We start from the raw sequence: 15,105 nt of genomic DNA on the forward strand, positions 1-15,105 counted from the left end.
TAACAGTATTTAATCACAGTAATCACAGTATTTAATCACATTAATAACAGTATTTAATCACATTAATAACAGTATTTAATCACAGTAATACAGTATTTAATCACATTAATAACAGTATTTAATCACAGTATTTATAATCACAGTATTTAATCACATTAATGACAGTATTTAATCACAGTAATCACAGTATTAATAACAGTATTTAATCACAGTAATCACAGTATTTAATCACATTAATAACAGTATTTAATCACATTAATAACAGTATTTAATCACAGTAATAACAGTATTTAATAACAGTATTTAATCACATTAATAACAGTATTTAATCACATTAATCACAGTATTTAATCACATTAATAACAGTATTTAATCACATTAATCACAGTATTTAATCACAGTAATCACAGTAATTATTTAATCACAGTAATAACAGTATTTAATCACATTAATAACAGTATTTAATCACAGTAATAACAGTATTTAATAACAGTATTTAATCACAGTAATAACAGTATTTAATCACAGTAATAACAGTATTTAATCACATTAATCACATTTAATCACAGTATTTAATCACATTAATAACAGTATTTAATCACATTAATAACAGTATTTAATCACATTAATCACAGTAATTAACAGTATTTAATCACATTAATAACAGTAATTAATAACAGTATTTAATCACATTAATAACAGTATTTAATCACATTAATAACAGTATTTAATCACATTAATAACAGTATTTAATAACATTAATCACAGTATTTAATCACATTAATAACAGTATTTAATCACATTAATAACAGTATTTAATCACAGTAATCACAGTATTTAATCACATTAATAACAGTATTTAATCACAGTAATCACAGTATTTAATCACATTAATAACAGTATTTAATCACATTAATAACAGTATTTAATCACAGTAATCACAGTAATAACAGTATTTAATAATAGTATTTAATAACAGTATTTAATCACATTAATCACAGTATTTAATCACATTAATCACAGTATTTAATCACATTAATAACAGTATTTAATCACAGTAATCACAGTATTTAATCACATTAATAACAGTATTTAATCACAATAATCACAGTATTTAATCACACAGTATTTAATCACATTAATAACAGTATTTAATCACATTAATAACAGTATTTAATCACATTAATAACAGTATTTAATCACAGTATTTAATCACATTAATAACAGTATTTAATCACATTAATAACAGTATTTAATCACATTAATAACAGTATTTAATCACAGTATTTAATCACATTAATGACAGTAATTAATCACAGTAATCACAGTATATAATAACAGTATTTAATCACATAATCACAGTATTTAATCACATTAATAACAGTATTTAATCACATTAATCACAGTATTTAATCACATAATCACATTAATAACAGTATTTAATCACATTAATCACAGTATTTAATCACATTAATAACAGTATTTAATCACAGTATTTAATCAATAACAGTATTTAATCACAGTAATCACAGTAAATCAATTAATAACAGTATTTAATCACAGTAATAACAGTATTTAATAACAGTATTTAATCACAGTAATAACAGTATTTAATCACAGTAATTAATATTTAATCACATTAATAACAGTATTTAATCACATTAATAACAGTATTTAATCACAGTATTTAATCACAGTTTAATCACATAATAACAGTATTTAATCACATTAATCACAGTAATTAATAACAGTTTTTAATCACATTAATAACAGTAATTAATAACAGTATTTAATAGCATTAATAACAGTATTTAATCACATTAATAACAGTATTTAATCACATTAATAACAGTATTTAATAGCATTAATAACAGTATTTAAACACATTAATAACAGTATTTAATCACATTAATAACAGTATTTAATCACAGTAATCACAGTATTTAATCACATTAATAACAGTATTTAATCACAGTAATCACAGTATTTAATCACATTAATAACAGTATTTAATCACATTAATAACAGTATTTAATCACAGTAATCACAGTAATAACAGTATTTAATAATATTTAATCACATTAATAACAGTATTTAATCACATTAATCACAGTATTTAATCACATTAATAACAGTATTTAATCACAGTAATCACAGTATTTAATCACATTAATCAACAGTATTTAATCACAGTATTTATAATAACAGTATTTAATAATTTAATCACAGTATTTAATCACATTAATAACAGTATTTAATCACATTAATAACAGTATATAATCACAGTATTTAATCACAGTAATCACAGTATTTAATCACATTAATAACAGTATTTAATCACATTAATAACAGTATATAATCACAGTATTTAATCACATTAATGACAGTAATTAATCACAGTAATCACAGTATATAATAACAGTATTTAATCACAGTAATTAATCACATTAATAACAGTATTTAATCACATTAATAACAGTATTTAATCACAGTAATAACAGTATATAATAACATTATTTAATCACATTAATAACAGTATATAATCACAGTATTTAATCACAGTAATCACAGTATTTAATCACATTAATAACAGTATTTAATCATTAATAACAGTATATAATCACAGTATAATCACAGTATCACAGTAATCACATTAATGACAGTATTTAATCACAGTAATCACAGTATATAATCACAGTATTTAATCACAGTAATAACAGTATTTAATCACAGTAATCACAGTATTTAATCACATTAATAATCACAGTATTTAATCACATTAATAACAGTATTTAATCAATCACAGTAATAATAACAGTATTTAATCACAGTAATCACAGTATTTAATCACAGTATTAACAGTATTTAATCACATTAATAACAGTATTTAATCACAGTATTTAATCATTTAATCACATTAATAACAGTATTTAATCACATTAATAACAGTATAATCACAGTAATCACAGTATTTAATCACATTAATCAGTATTTAATCACATAATCACAGTATTTAATCACATAATAACAGTATTTAATCACAGTATTTAATCACAGTATAATAATAACACAGTATATAATCACAGTACAGTAATAACAGTATTTAATCACATTAATAACAGTATATAATCACAGTATTTAATCACAGTAATCACAGTATTTAATCACATTAATAACAGTATTTAATCACAGTAATCACAGTATATAATCACAGTATTTAATCACATTAATAACAGTATTTAATCACAGTAATCACAGTATATAATAACAGTATTTAATCACATATAATAACAGTATTTAATCACAGTAATCACAGTATATAATCACAGTATTTATCACAGTATTTAATCACATTAATAACAGTAATAATCACAGTAATCACAGTATTTAATCAGTAATTAATCACAGTAATCACAGTATAATCACAGTATTTAATCACAGTAATAACAGTATTTAATCACAGTAATCACAGTAATCACAGTATTTAATCACATTAATAACAGTAATTAATCACAGTAATCACAGTATATAATAACAGTATTTAATCACAGTATATAATAACAGTATTTAATCACAGTAATCACAGTATATAATAACAGTATTTAATCACAGTAATCACAGTAACAGGAGACACGTTTTCCTCCTGCAGCCTCAAACCTGCGGCTCGCTTCCGGGTCGACGTGCTGACGTCACCGCCGTGCGTCAGTGTGGAGGAATGTGCGGAAACTTCTTGTTCACTTTTCTTTCTGCGTGTTCGTCGAAGTGACAAAAGTCCCGAAGCTGTGAGCAGAACCCCGCAGAACCCGCAGAGCCCCGCAGAGACCCGCAGACCCCGCAGACCCGCAGAGCCGCAGACCCGGTGAGTGTCCCGCGGCCCGGCGGAGCCGCGGCCCCGCAAAGTTGTGTTCTGCGTAAAATGGAGTCTGAAGAAGAAGCGCTGTCCGGGGCTGATCAGCACCACGGCCAACACTCCCAGTGCTCCCAGTGTTCCCAGTGCTGCCAGAGCTGCCAGAGCTCCCAGAGCTCCCACACCCCGCAGCCAACCCTCAACATAACCCCAACCCACGGGAGAAGCGTCGTTTCTCACTTTGTTAACTTTAAATGTTCTAATGTGTTTAAAGCCGCACGACGCTTCCGCACCGAGAACCAGACTCACTGCACCGTGTGCACTCTATGTGCACTCTATGTGCACTTTATCTGCACTTTATCTGCACTTTATCTGCACTTTATGTGCACTTTATCTGCACTTTATCTGCACTTTATCTGCACTTTATCTGCACTTTATGTGCACTTTCACTGTAAAACGTTCTGCAGTGAAACGCGTGGTGTTCATCTTTGACTTTTTACTCTTTGACTCTAACACAATGAACTGTTTAAGAACTAACCCTTAACTTAACTTAACTAACCTTTAACTTAACTTAACTAACACTTAACTTAACTAACATTTAACTTAACTAACACTTAACTTAACTAACACTTAACTAACCCTTAACTTAACTAACACTTAACTTAACTAACACTTAACTAACCCTTAACTTAACTAACACTTAACTAACACTTAACTTAACTTAACTCACACTTAACTTAACTAACCCTTAACTTAACTAACACTTAACTTAAGTTTCTCTGTTTGTTTAAGGGAAACCTTTAAGAGAGAATCAGGTGTGTTGTTTCTGTTGGCTCTGAGGTCAACTCTTATTGGTCAACTCTTATTGGTTAACTCTTATTGGTTAACTCTTATTGGTTAACTCTTATTGGTTAACTCTTATTGGTTAACTCTTATTGGTTAACTCTTATTGGTTAACTCTTATTGGTTAACTCTTATTGGTTAACTCTTATTGGTTAACTTTATTGGTTAACTCTTATTGGTCAACTCTTATTGGTTAACTCTTATTGGTTAACTCTTATTGGTTAACTCTTATTGGTTAACTCTTATTGGTTAACTCTTATTGGTTAACTTTATTGGTTATTTGGTCAACTCTTAACTCTTATTGGTTAACTCTTATTGGTCAACTCTTATTGGTTAACTTTATTGGTTAACTCTTATTGGTCAACTCTTATTGGTTAACTCTTATTGGTTAACTCTTATTGGTTAACTCTTATTGGTTAACTCTTATTGGTTAACTCTTATTGGTTAACTCTTATTGGTTAACTCTTATTGGTTAACTCTTATTGGTTAACTCTTATTGGTTAACTCTTATTGGTCAACTCTTATTGGTTAACTCTTATTGGTCAACTCTTATTGGTTAACTCTTATTGGTTAACTCTTATTGGTTAACTTTATTGGTTAACTCTTATTGGTTAACTCTTATTGGTTAACTCTTATTGGTTAACTCTTATTGGTTAACTCTTATTGGTTAACTTTATTGGTCAACTCTTATTGGTCAACTCTTATTGGTTAACTTTATTGGTTAACTCTTATTGGTTAACTCTTATTGTTTGGTTAACTCTTATTGGTTAACTCAACTCTTATTGGTCAACTCTTATTGGTTAACTTTATTGGTTAACTTTATTGGTTAACTCTTATTGGTTAACTTTATTGGTTAACTCTTATTGGTCAACTCTTATTGGTCAACTCTTATTGGTTAACTTTATTGGTTAACTTTATTGGTTAACTCTTTTATTGATTGTTTGTTCTGTTATGGTGCTGTCGACTGAGCTGTGGTGCTGTTTCAAAATGGCCGACAGACACTGTTTTACATTTTCAGTTGGCAGACACTTTATACACACACCTGTGTGTGTGTGTGTGTGTGTGTGTGTGTAAATATGTGTGTGTGTGTGTGTGTGTGTATGTGTGTGTGTGTATATATATATATATATATATATATATATATATATATACACACACACACGCATACATTAGTAACATTTTAAGGTACTTCACTACAGATTTAGTTTATTGAAACAAAATACATAAAAGCTAATAAAATGATAATGTGTTAATATAGATCTCTAATAATAATAAGGGAATTTATGTGTGTATATGTATGTATGTATGTATGTATATATACATACATACATACATACATACATACATACATACATACATACATACACACACACTAGCCTTTTGGGCTAGTGTGTGTGTATGTATATATATATATATATATATATATATAGGGCTTTGTGTGTTTAATTATATATTATATTAATTATATATTGAGTTGTGTCGGAATGGCTGCTGCATTAATCATAACACTACTATAATAATATCATTCTTCCCCTCATTGTTTCTGTGATCGTCCTTCATGTCGTCGACTCTGCAGCTTCTCGTTCCCGCCGAGGTGAAGACCTGAAATCAACATGGCCGCTCAGACGGTGTTCTCGGTGGAGATGTTTCCTGTCGGTGTTCCTCTGATGGAGGACGCTCAGAGCGACATGCCAAGGAACACGCTGCCGGCCCCTCAGTTAGTGATGCTCGCCAACGTGGCGGCGGCAGAGAGCGGCGGTGGTGACGGCAGCGCGGCAGACGAGAAGGAGATGATGGAGCTGAAGACGGTGGGATGCAGCTACTCGGACAGCGAGGAGGAGAACATCGTCAGGTCAGGAGATAGCCCGCACCGAAACGTTAGATCAGGAGTTAGCCGGCTCCCAAACATAAAGTCAGGACAGTACCTGTGTGTCAACTCACCTGTATGTGTGTGTGTGTCATCAGGTACAGCTACGACAGCCAGAACTACAGGGAGGTTTGTATCCTCGAGTACCCAGAGTCTCCCAGTCCCAACATCGTCACCGTGGTCGTAGGAAAAGATGTGGAGGAGGAGGACGGGGACAAAGCTGAAGACCTGTCCCGTCCCACTAAGCCCCGCCCCTCTGCCGGCACCAAAACACCCGAGCAGGTCGTCGAACGTCAGCGAGCTCCCGTCATTGCGACGGAGAGCACCAAGAAGAAGAAGCCCTTCCACTGTAAGCCGTGTCACTTCCAGGCTCAGAACGAGCAGGAGTTTGTGGAACACCTTGGCACTCATGGCGTCAGCAAGATGATGGTGGTGAACCGGGTCGAGGGCAGGAGCAGGACCAAGGACGGCGCCACACCTGAAGCCCAGGCTCAGCCAGGTGGGGAGGTGGAGAGCGGCGAGGAGGCGGGGGCAGGAGGTGATGTCAAAGGGCTGATCAGGTGTGAGCGGTGCGGCTACAACACCAACAGATACGACCATTACATCGCTCACCTGAAACACCACAGCAAGGAGGGCGAGGACCACAGGTAAAAAACACACAACACAGGTGACGCACACAACACAGGTGACGCACACAACACAGGTGACGCACACAGCACAGGTGTCGCACACAACACGGGTGACGCACACAACACGGGTGACGCACGCACACAACACGGGTGACGCACACAGCACATGTGACGCACACAACACAGGTGACGCACACAACACAGGTGACGCACACAGCACAGGTGTCGCACACAACACAGGTGATGCACACAACATGGGTGACGCACACAACACAGGTGATGCACACAACACGGGTGACGCACACAACACGGGTGACGCACACAACACGGGTGACGCACACAGCACATGTGACGCACACAACACAGTAAACGCTGTGACGTCTGGTTGACCTTTAACATTAACGGTGTGTCTCTGCAGGGTGTTTAAGTGCACTCTGTGTCCGTACACCACCGTGAGTCAGTACCACTGGAGGAAACACCTGAGGAACCACTTCCCCAGCAAACTGCACACCTGCAGCCAGTGCTCCTACTTCTCCGACCGCAAGAGCAACTACATCCAGCACATCAGGACGCACACAGGTAGGACACATCTGTCTCCGTCTCTGGTTCTGTCTCTTCCTGCAGTGACCCACCTGACACGGTTTAAAGTCTTGTTTGTGTTCTACAGGTGTCCGTCCTTTTCAGTGTCCCTACTGCGACTACTCCAGTTCTCAGAAGACTCACCTGACCCGACACATGAGGACTCACTCTGGTCAGTCCACCACACTGAGTCCTCTAACATTTGTCTTCATACACACCGGAACCTGCACAGGTTAATGATGACCATAGAAGACCACAGTGGTGAATAATTTACCGATCAGTACCGAGCTGATTGTACTGTTAAACCCTCAGAATACGTTTTATCAGATCCTGATCCTGACTTGGTCATCTTAGTTGGATTAGAGTCAGACTGAAGTCCTAACATATTGACTTGTCTAGAACTCTAAACACAAAGGTTAGGACTTGGTATTGTCTTGGGTCTTACCCGTCCTAACGTAGGACTTGCTGGTCTAGACTTGGGACATGTTGGGCTTCACTGGATGGGGACAGCCAGTGGTATGGACTCCAGTATCGGTACTTGAACCAGAGTCAGACAGGAGTTATGAATTTGATGAATTTAGCTTTTCAACTATTAACACCAATGATGATTTATGTGTTGAGGGACACAAAATGTCCTGAGACTTCTGAAATATGGCTTAGGTTCACCTCTGACAGCAGCCAAACATCAGAGTAAAACTTCAGATACTGAGATACACCTAGTACACAGACTACGTAGTAGTAATACTAGTTGTAGTAGTAGAGTTCTTAGCAGTAGAAACAGGTGATTGTTGAGGTTGTACTCTTCTCGTCTCACTGTGAATGTTTTTGTTTGTTGCTCTCATTAAAGCAGTCGCTTTTGGATTAACATGGTAAAGTGATTTGCATTAGTAGTTCCTGTTGTGACTTCCTGTGTTGTGACTTCCTGTGTTGTGACTTCCTGTGTTGTGACTTCCTGTGTTGTGACTTGCTGTGTTGTGCACCTGTCTGAAGTGTTGACACCAAAGCAGATCAGTCTGGAGACAAACCTCCCACCGGTAAAGAGCGACATTATGAACCATGTCGGGCTCCTAGTGTCTTCAGGCTGATGTGTTCTGGTGTGGACATGAAGCTTTCTGCATGTCTTGTCTCATAAACTCTCTGGTGTCCCACCTGTACGCTGCCACTTTGTCCTCTGCAGCAGTTTGACTCTCACCTTCCTGTGTGCAGGTGAACGTCCATTCAAGTGTGAGAGTTGTAACTACCTGGCGGCCAACCAGCATGAGGTGACCCGCCACGCCCGGCAGGTCCACAATGGCCCCAAACCTCTTGCCTGCCTGTACTGCGAGTACAAGACGGCCGACCGCAGCAACTTCAAGAAGCACGTCGAGCTCCACCTCAACCCTCGGCAGTTCCTCTGCCCTCTCTGCAAGTACGCCGCCTCCAAGAAATGCAACCTGCAGTACCACATCAAGTCCAGGCACTCCGGCTGCGACGTCACCGTGGACATCTCCAAGGTCAAGCTGCGCGGCAAGAAACCCGGTCCTGATGGTGAAGAGGAAAACCCTGATTCTGGAGCAAGCAAGTTTGACAATTCATCCAGCGTCGAGGAGGACTTTGACATGGAGGACCTGGACGAAGACGAGGTTGAGGACCCGAGTCCCATCAATCTGTCAATCAAAAAGAGCAGCCGGCCCAGCATCGCCCAACCGGTGCAAACTGAAGCACCTGACAAGGCTCCGAAGAAATCCAACGTCACTGCTGAGAAAGAGAAACTTCAGAAAGTAAAGGAGAAGGTGGAACCGGAGAAAAAGGTCACAACGAGGCAGAAGAAGACTGAGAAGGTCAACGAGAATCCTCTAAAGACGGAGACAATAACTGCTGCTGTTACTGAAGACAAAGTGAAGAGACGAGTCAAGAGGCTGCCGGCAGAGAAAACTACGGCCAAGGACCAAACAGCAGCAACAAAACCAGACCAAACAGAGACGGACAAATCGGACCAACAAAGATCGGAGGAGGACAGGGTAGTGAGGCAGAAAGTGGGGAAAGAGGAAGAAAAGTTGAGGCCTGAGAAGGAGAGAGGACATCAGAAGAATGACAGCAACGGAAAGGAGAACAAGAGCCTCAACAAGACCAGGAAGTCTGGATCAAAGAAGTCAGAGAAAACACCAGAACATGTGGGCGGAGCTCAGCAGAAACCAGACAGTCCTGAGAATATTCAAAAGGAAAAGGTGGTGAAGGAGAAGGCTGCAAAGAGGAAAGCAGCAGAGGCTCTTGATCTCTCCAAAAAGTCCTCTTCTGAGACTCCATCCAAGGCCAAACGGCTGAAAGCCATCGCTGCAGAGAAGCTGCAGGTGAAACCTGCTTCAGAAGACACTAAGAAGATAAGTGATGCCACTCCGGCACCACAGAGGTCCAACGGGTCGACCCCTGTGAAGAAGAAGAAGACCAGGAATACCAGCAAGAAAGCCACGAGTCTCCAACAAACTGTGGATCCAGATAAAAAACAGAAGACTTCTGTCGACAGTCCAGAAGAATCCGTTGAGCTGGACCACCAGATAGGAAGGGACTCTGCACAGAAGAAGGCCTCCTCTGATAAAACCACTCCAACATTCCCAGAGAAGACTCTGAACAGACCCACCTGCAGCTCAGGTGAGGACACACCTTCTCCGGCTGAAGACCGCCCTGCTCCCACGTTTGTTAAACCCACATCACCGCCCTCTCTGGTGCTTCCAGGCCAGCGAAACAAACCCACCGATCCGGAGGATGACGAGGGCATCCACAGCAGCCACGAAGGGGGAAGTGACATCAGCGACAGCGCCTCTGAGGGCAGCGACGACTCTGGCCTCCACAGCAACGGCGCCGGGTCGGGTAAGATGGCCAACGACCCGGAAACGCCCACCGACGAGATCCCGACCCCGACGGAGCTCAAGAGTCACTTGTGCATCTTCTGTGACCGCACGTTCCCTTTGGAGGTGGAGTACCGGCGCCACCTGAACCGCCACCTCGTCAACGTCTACTACATGGACGACGCCGCCAAAGTACCGAAGTGAGGATCTGTATCCATGGCAACACATTCTGCGTGGACAGCTTGTTCTCAGCGTTCTTTCTTAAAACAGAAACTCTGAATTCTGGTGCTCTATAACAAAACATCAGAAAACACCAGTTTATCCCAGTGGTTATAAATAAACCAGTTTGAGTGCCTGGACTCTGAAAGATGCTTAATTAAACTCAATGAACGTCTCGTAACAAGGGTTCGTTACAAACCCTATAAACCACAGATGCCTTCTGGTTTTCGGTCTTTTGTGTCAAAATTGGTGCCAAAACGTAGAGTTTGATTTTTATTTTTTTTCTTCGATAGATTCTCCAGATGCACGCCAAGCCGGAGCTGTAACTAATGTCCCCAGTTTGTCCTCCAGTATTTAAAACAAGCTCACATTCTTGAATATTAAATGACTCGTGTATGTTCCAGAATCTTCATTCAGAATTTGGTTCAAATCTGACATCAAGTGGAGCTTTTGGTTCCAAGATGTTGCTCAGGTTGTCAGAATCGGATAATCTGCTGCAACAGTTTTTATTCATTAAAGATTATGTTGTCGTTCTGCCGCCTGGTGTCCATCCAGAGAACCGGCTCTGACCGAGGCTTAGGGTCGGAGGTGTGGTGGTTTAGACCCAGAGAACCGGCTCTGACCGAGGCTTAGGGTCGGAGGTGTGGTGGTTTAGACCCAGAGAACCGGCTCTGACCGAGGCTTAGGGTCGGAGGTGTGGTGGTTTGGAACCAGAGAACCGGGACGCTGGTCTGGTTCCAGCTTTTCCTGAACAGACTTCAGACTCAAACATGATCATGGTTCATGTTTGATCAGGTGTTTGGATCAATAAATAGTATCAGTGGTTCCATGTCTCGATATCAACGATCTATATTATGTTCCGTCTGGAGGAACGTTTGTCCAAATAAAGTTTTCTATGGTTACAAAGTGGATTTTTATAAACATCCGGTGCCTTTGACAATCAACAGTAGCTGTTTGTTTTTAGACGTCAACGTCTGCAGGTTTGTCGTCTTATAGAAACACCTTTTCTTTACCTGTACAGTGTGAATATTCTGTGTTCTGATTGGTTAACGAGGTTCACAGGCTGTTGTGTACATCAGTTATGATATCAGTTCTTCTAGAGTCGGACCTTTAACTGTAGAACAACACAGATGGTTTCCTGGTAATAATTCTGTGTAATATTCCTTTAAGAGAAGAAGCCAAAGTGATAAAGTTTAGAATGAAGAAGATCTCAGTTAAGTCGTATTAATAAGTTCATCACTTTGACACTTGTTGATTCATAAACATGAATTGTTTTTGTTGTTTGGTGTATTTTTAGTTTCAGTGTCTTCATCGATGATTCTGTTTATTAATGTTTCTGTAATCTCTCATTAGAGAAACACTGAAGGGTTAAACTGGTGTTATTGGGTTTTATTTCTGTCATAACTTCTGGTTATTAAATAATGAATGTCACAAAGACATTCAGTTCTCTTCAGTAAACCCCACTAGAGTCTACATATAAAAATAGTCTACATGTTTCCCTGTAGTTATTAATAAAGATCAATAACCCCAGCTCTGTCCTTCATGTTGTCAGCGGTTCGTAAAGATAAAAACATCTGAATCATAACCGTCTTTAACATTTAATCTGCTTCATATTTACTGTTTGAAATAAAGGACTTTAAAACTAATTTGTTCGTGTCATTAATGAAAAACAAAACACAAGAAGAGACCAATATAATAATAATAAATAATAAATATATTTACAGCAGGTAAAATAAGTATTGAACACGTCACTATTGTTCTCAGTAAATATATTTCTAAAGGTGCTATTGACATGAAATGTTCACCAGATGTCAGTAACAACCCAAGTAATCCATACATACAAAGAAAACCAAACAAATAAGTTCCGAAATGAAGTTATGTGTAATAAAATGGAATGACGCAGGGAAAAAGTATTGAACACATGAAGAAAGGGAGGTGCAAAAAGGCATCGAAAGCCAAGACACCATCTGAAATCTATCAGTGATTAGAAAGCAGTCCTGCACCTTGTCAGTGCAAATGAATATCAGCTGGTTCAGTCCCAACTGATGGCCTATAAAAAGGTGTCTCATTACCAAGGTGTCACACAAGAAACATCTCATGATGGGTAAAAGCAAAGAGCTCTCTCAAGACCTTCACAACCTTATTGTTGGAGAACATACTGATGGCATTGGTTCCAGAAGGATTTCTAAACTTCTGAATGTTCCAGTGAGCACTGTTGGGGCCATAATCCGGAAGTGGAAAGAACATCATTTCACCATAAACCGGCCACGACCAGGTGCTCCTCGCAAGATTTCTGACAGAGGAGTGAAAATAATTATCAGAAGAGTTGTTCAAGAGCCAAGGAGCACTAGTGGAGAGCTTCAGAAAGACCTGGAATCAGCAGGTACAATTGTTTCAAAGAAAACAATAAGTAATGCATCAACCGCCGTGGCCTGTATGCACGCTCACCACGCAAGACTCCACTGCTGAAGAAAAAGCATGTTGAAGCTCGTTTAAAGTTTGCTGCACAACATTTAGACAAGCCTGTGAAATACTGGGAGAATATAGTCTGGTCAGATGAGACCAACATGGAACTCTTTGGAGGCCATAATACACACCATGTTTGGAGGTCAAATGGCACTGCACATCACCCCAAAAACACCAGACCAACAGTGAAGTTTGGAGGTGGAACATCATGGTGTGGGGCTGTTTTTCAGCATACAGCACTGGCAAACTTCATATCATTGAAGGAAGGATGAATGGAAAAATGTACCGAGACGTTCTTGATAAAAATCTGCTGCCATCTAGCAGGATGATGAAGATGAAATGAGGGTGGACATTTCAGCAAGACAATGATCCCAAACACACAGCCAAGGAAACTCTCCATTGGTTTCAGAGAAAGAAAATAAAGCTGCTAGAATGGCCCAGCCAATCACCTGACCTGAATCCAATAGAAACTCTATGGAAAGAACTAAAGATCAGAGTTCATAGAAGAGGAACACGGAACCTTCAAGATCTGAAGACTGTTTGTGTGGAAGAATGGGCCAAAATCACACCTGAGCAATGCATGCCACTAGTTTCTCCATACAGGAGGCGTCTTGAAGCTGTCATTACCAACAAAGGCTTCTGTACCAAGTATTAAATACATTTCAGCAAGCGTGTTCAATACTTTTTCACTGGGTCATTTTATTACACATAACTTAATCTCTGAACTTATTTGTTTGGTTTTCTTTGTATGTATGGATTACTTGGGTTGTTACCGACATCTGGTGAAAATTTCATGTCAATAGCACCTTTAGAAATATATTTACTGAGAAAAATGGTGACGTGTTCAATACTTATTTTACCTGCTGTAAATATATTTAAATATATATATATAAACATAAATATATAAATGTATATTATAAGCACAGTCCTGTCCGTCTCTATGACAACATGAAATACAAATTATTGCTGAATGAAAGTTTATTGATAGAATTATTTGGTGTCAGCAGCTGTTTCACTTGTAAACACAAAACATACATTAAATATAAACAAATATCTGATGTCTCTTTATTGATGAACAGATCCACAAACTGACTTTATGATCATCCAGATGTGTCTCCACGGTGAGTCAGTTTCCTGACTCCTGAGATTCCTTTCAGGAGGCATAGATCAGGAAATGTTTCTCCGTACTAGAATCAGAATGAACCGATGAGGAGGAGGAAGAGGAACACGTCACCATGGAAACAGGCTCCTCCCACCTGTAGCTCTGTACCTCCACCTGTCTGCAGGTTCATTTCTTCTTCTTCTTCACCTGCAGCCTCTCGGCTCCGCGGGCCGACAGGCCTCCGTCCAGCAGCCCAGGAGGCTTCTGGGGTTTGTAGGCGGGAGACTTCCTGATGCGTTCTCCTTTCAGAGACACGATGTGAGGAAGAAGAGGAGGCGTCCTCAGACTGAAACCCGCCGCCTCCGGACCAAGAACCCGCAACAACACCTGGTCACCTGCTGCTGCCGTCACAGCAACCCAACCTGAAGACAGACGGACGGGACGGACAGAGAGAGAGAGAGACAGACAGACAGACAGACAGACGGAGAGAGAGAGAGAGAGAGACAAACGGAGAGAGAGAGACAGACAGACAGACGGAGAGAGAGAGAGACAGACGGAGAGAGAGAGACAGAGAGACAGACAGAGAGAGAGAGAGTCAGATGGAGAGAGAGAGATAGACAGACGGAGAGAGAGACAGACAGACAGACAGACAGACGACAGAGAGAGAGAGAGAGAGACGGAGGGACAGAGAGATAGACAGACAGATAGAGAGACAGACGGAGAGAGAG

General features: G+C 39.0%; 2 protein-coding genes across 2 annotated transcripts in view; one reads left to right on the forward strand and one right to left on the reverse strand.

The window, feature by feature from the left end:
• Window positions 1–3,646: 3,646 nt before the first annotated feature.
• Window positions 3,647–12,446, forward strand: rest (RE1-silencing transcription factor). The gene is made up of 6 exons (XM_054597355.1): window positions 3,647–3,859; window positions 6,267–6,542; window positions 6,656–7,204; window positions 7,605–7,765; window positions 7,854–7,937; window positions 8,972–12,446. The coding sequence occupies exons 2-6, from the start codon at window positions 6,304–6,306 to the stop codon at window positions 10,792–10,794; spliced, it is 2,856 nt and encodes a 951-aa protein (XP_054453330.1). The 5' UTR covers window positions 3,647–3,859; window positions 6,267–6,303; the 3' UTR covers window positions 10,795–12,446.
• A 1,618-nt stretch (window positions 12,447–14,064) lies between these two features.
• Window positions 14,065–15,105, reverse strand: part of noa1 (nitric oxide associated 1) — a 7,087-nt gene continuing 6,046 nt past the window's right edge. The window contains exon 9 of the mRNA XM_054597696.1: window positions 14,065–14,799. Within this exon, the coding sequence (XP_054453671.1) occupies window positions 14,564–14,799 (236 nt within the window). The 3' untranslated portion in view covers window positions 14,065–14,563. The remainder of the gene's footprint in view (window positions 14,800–15,105) is intronic.

This window comes from Anoplopoma fimbria, chromosome 4 (genome assembly GCF_027596085.1).
Source record: "Anoplopoma fimbria isolate UVic2021 breed Golden Eagle Sablefish chromosome 4, Afim_UVic_2022, whole genome shotgun sequence".
Taxonomy (NCBI): domain Eukaryota; kingdom Metazoa; phylum Chordata; class Actinopteri; order Perciformes; family Anoplopomatidae; genus Anoplopoma; species Anoplopoma fimbria.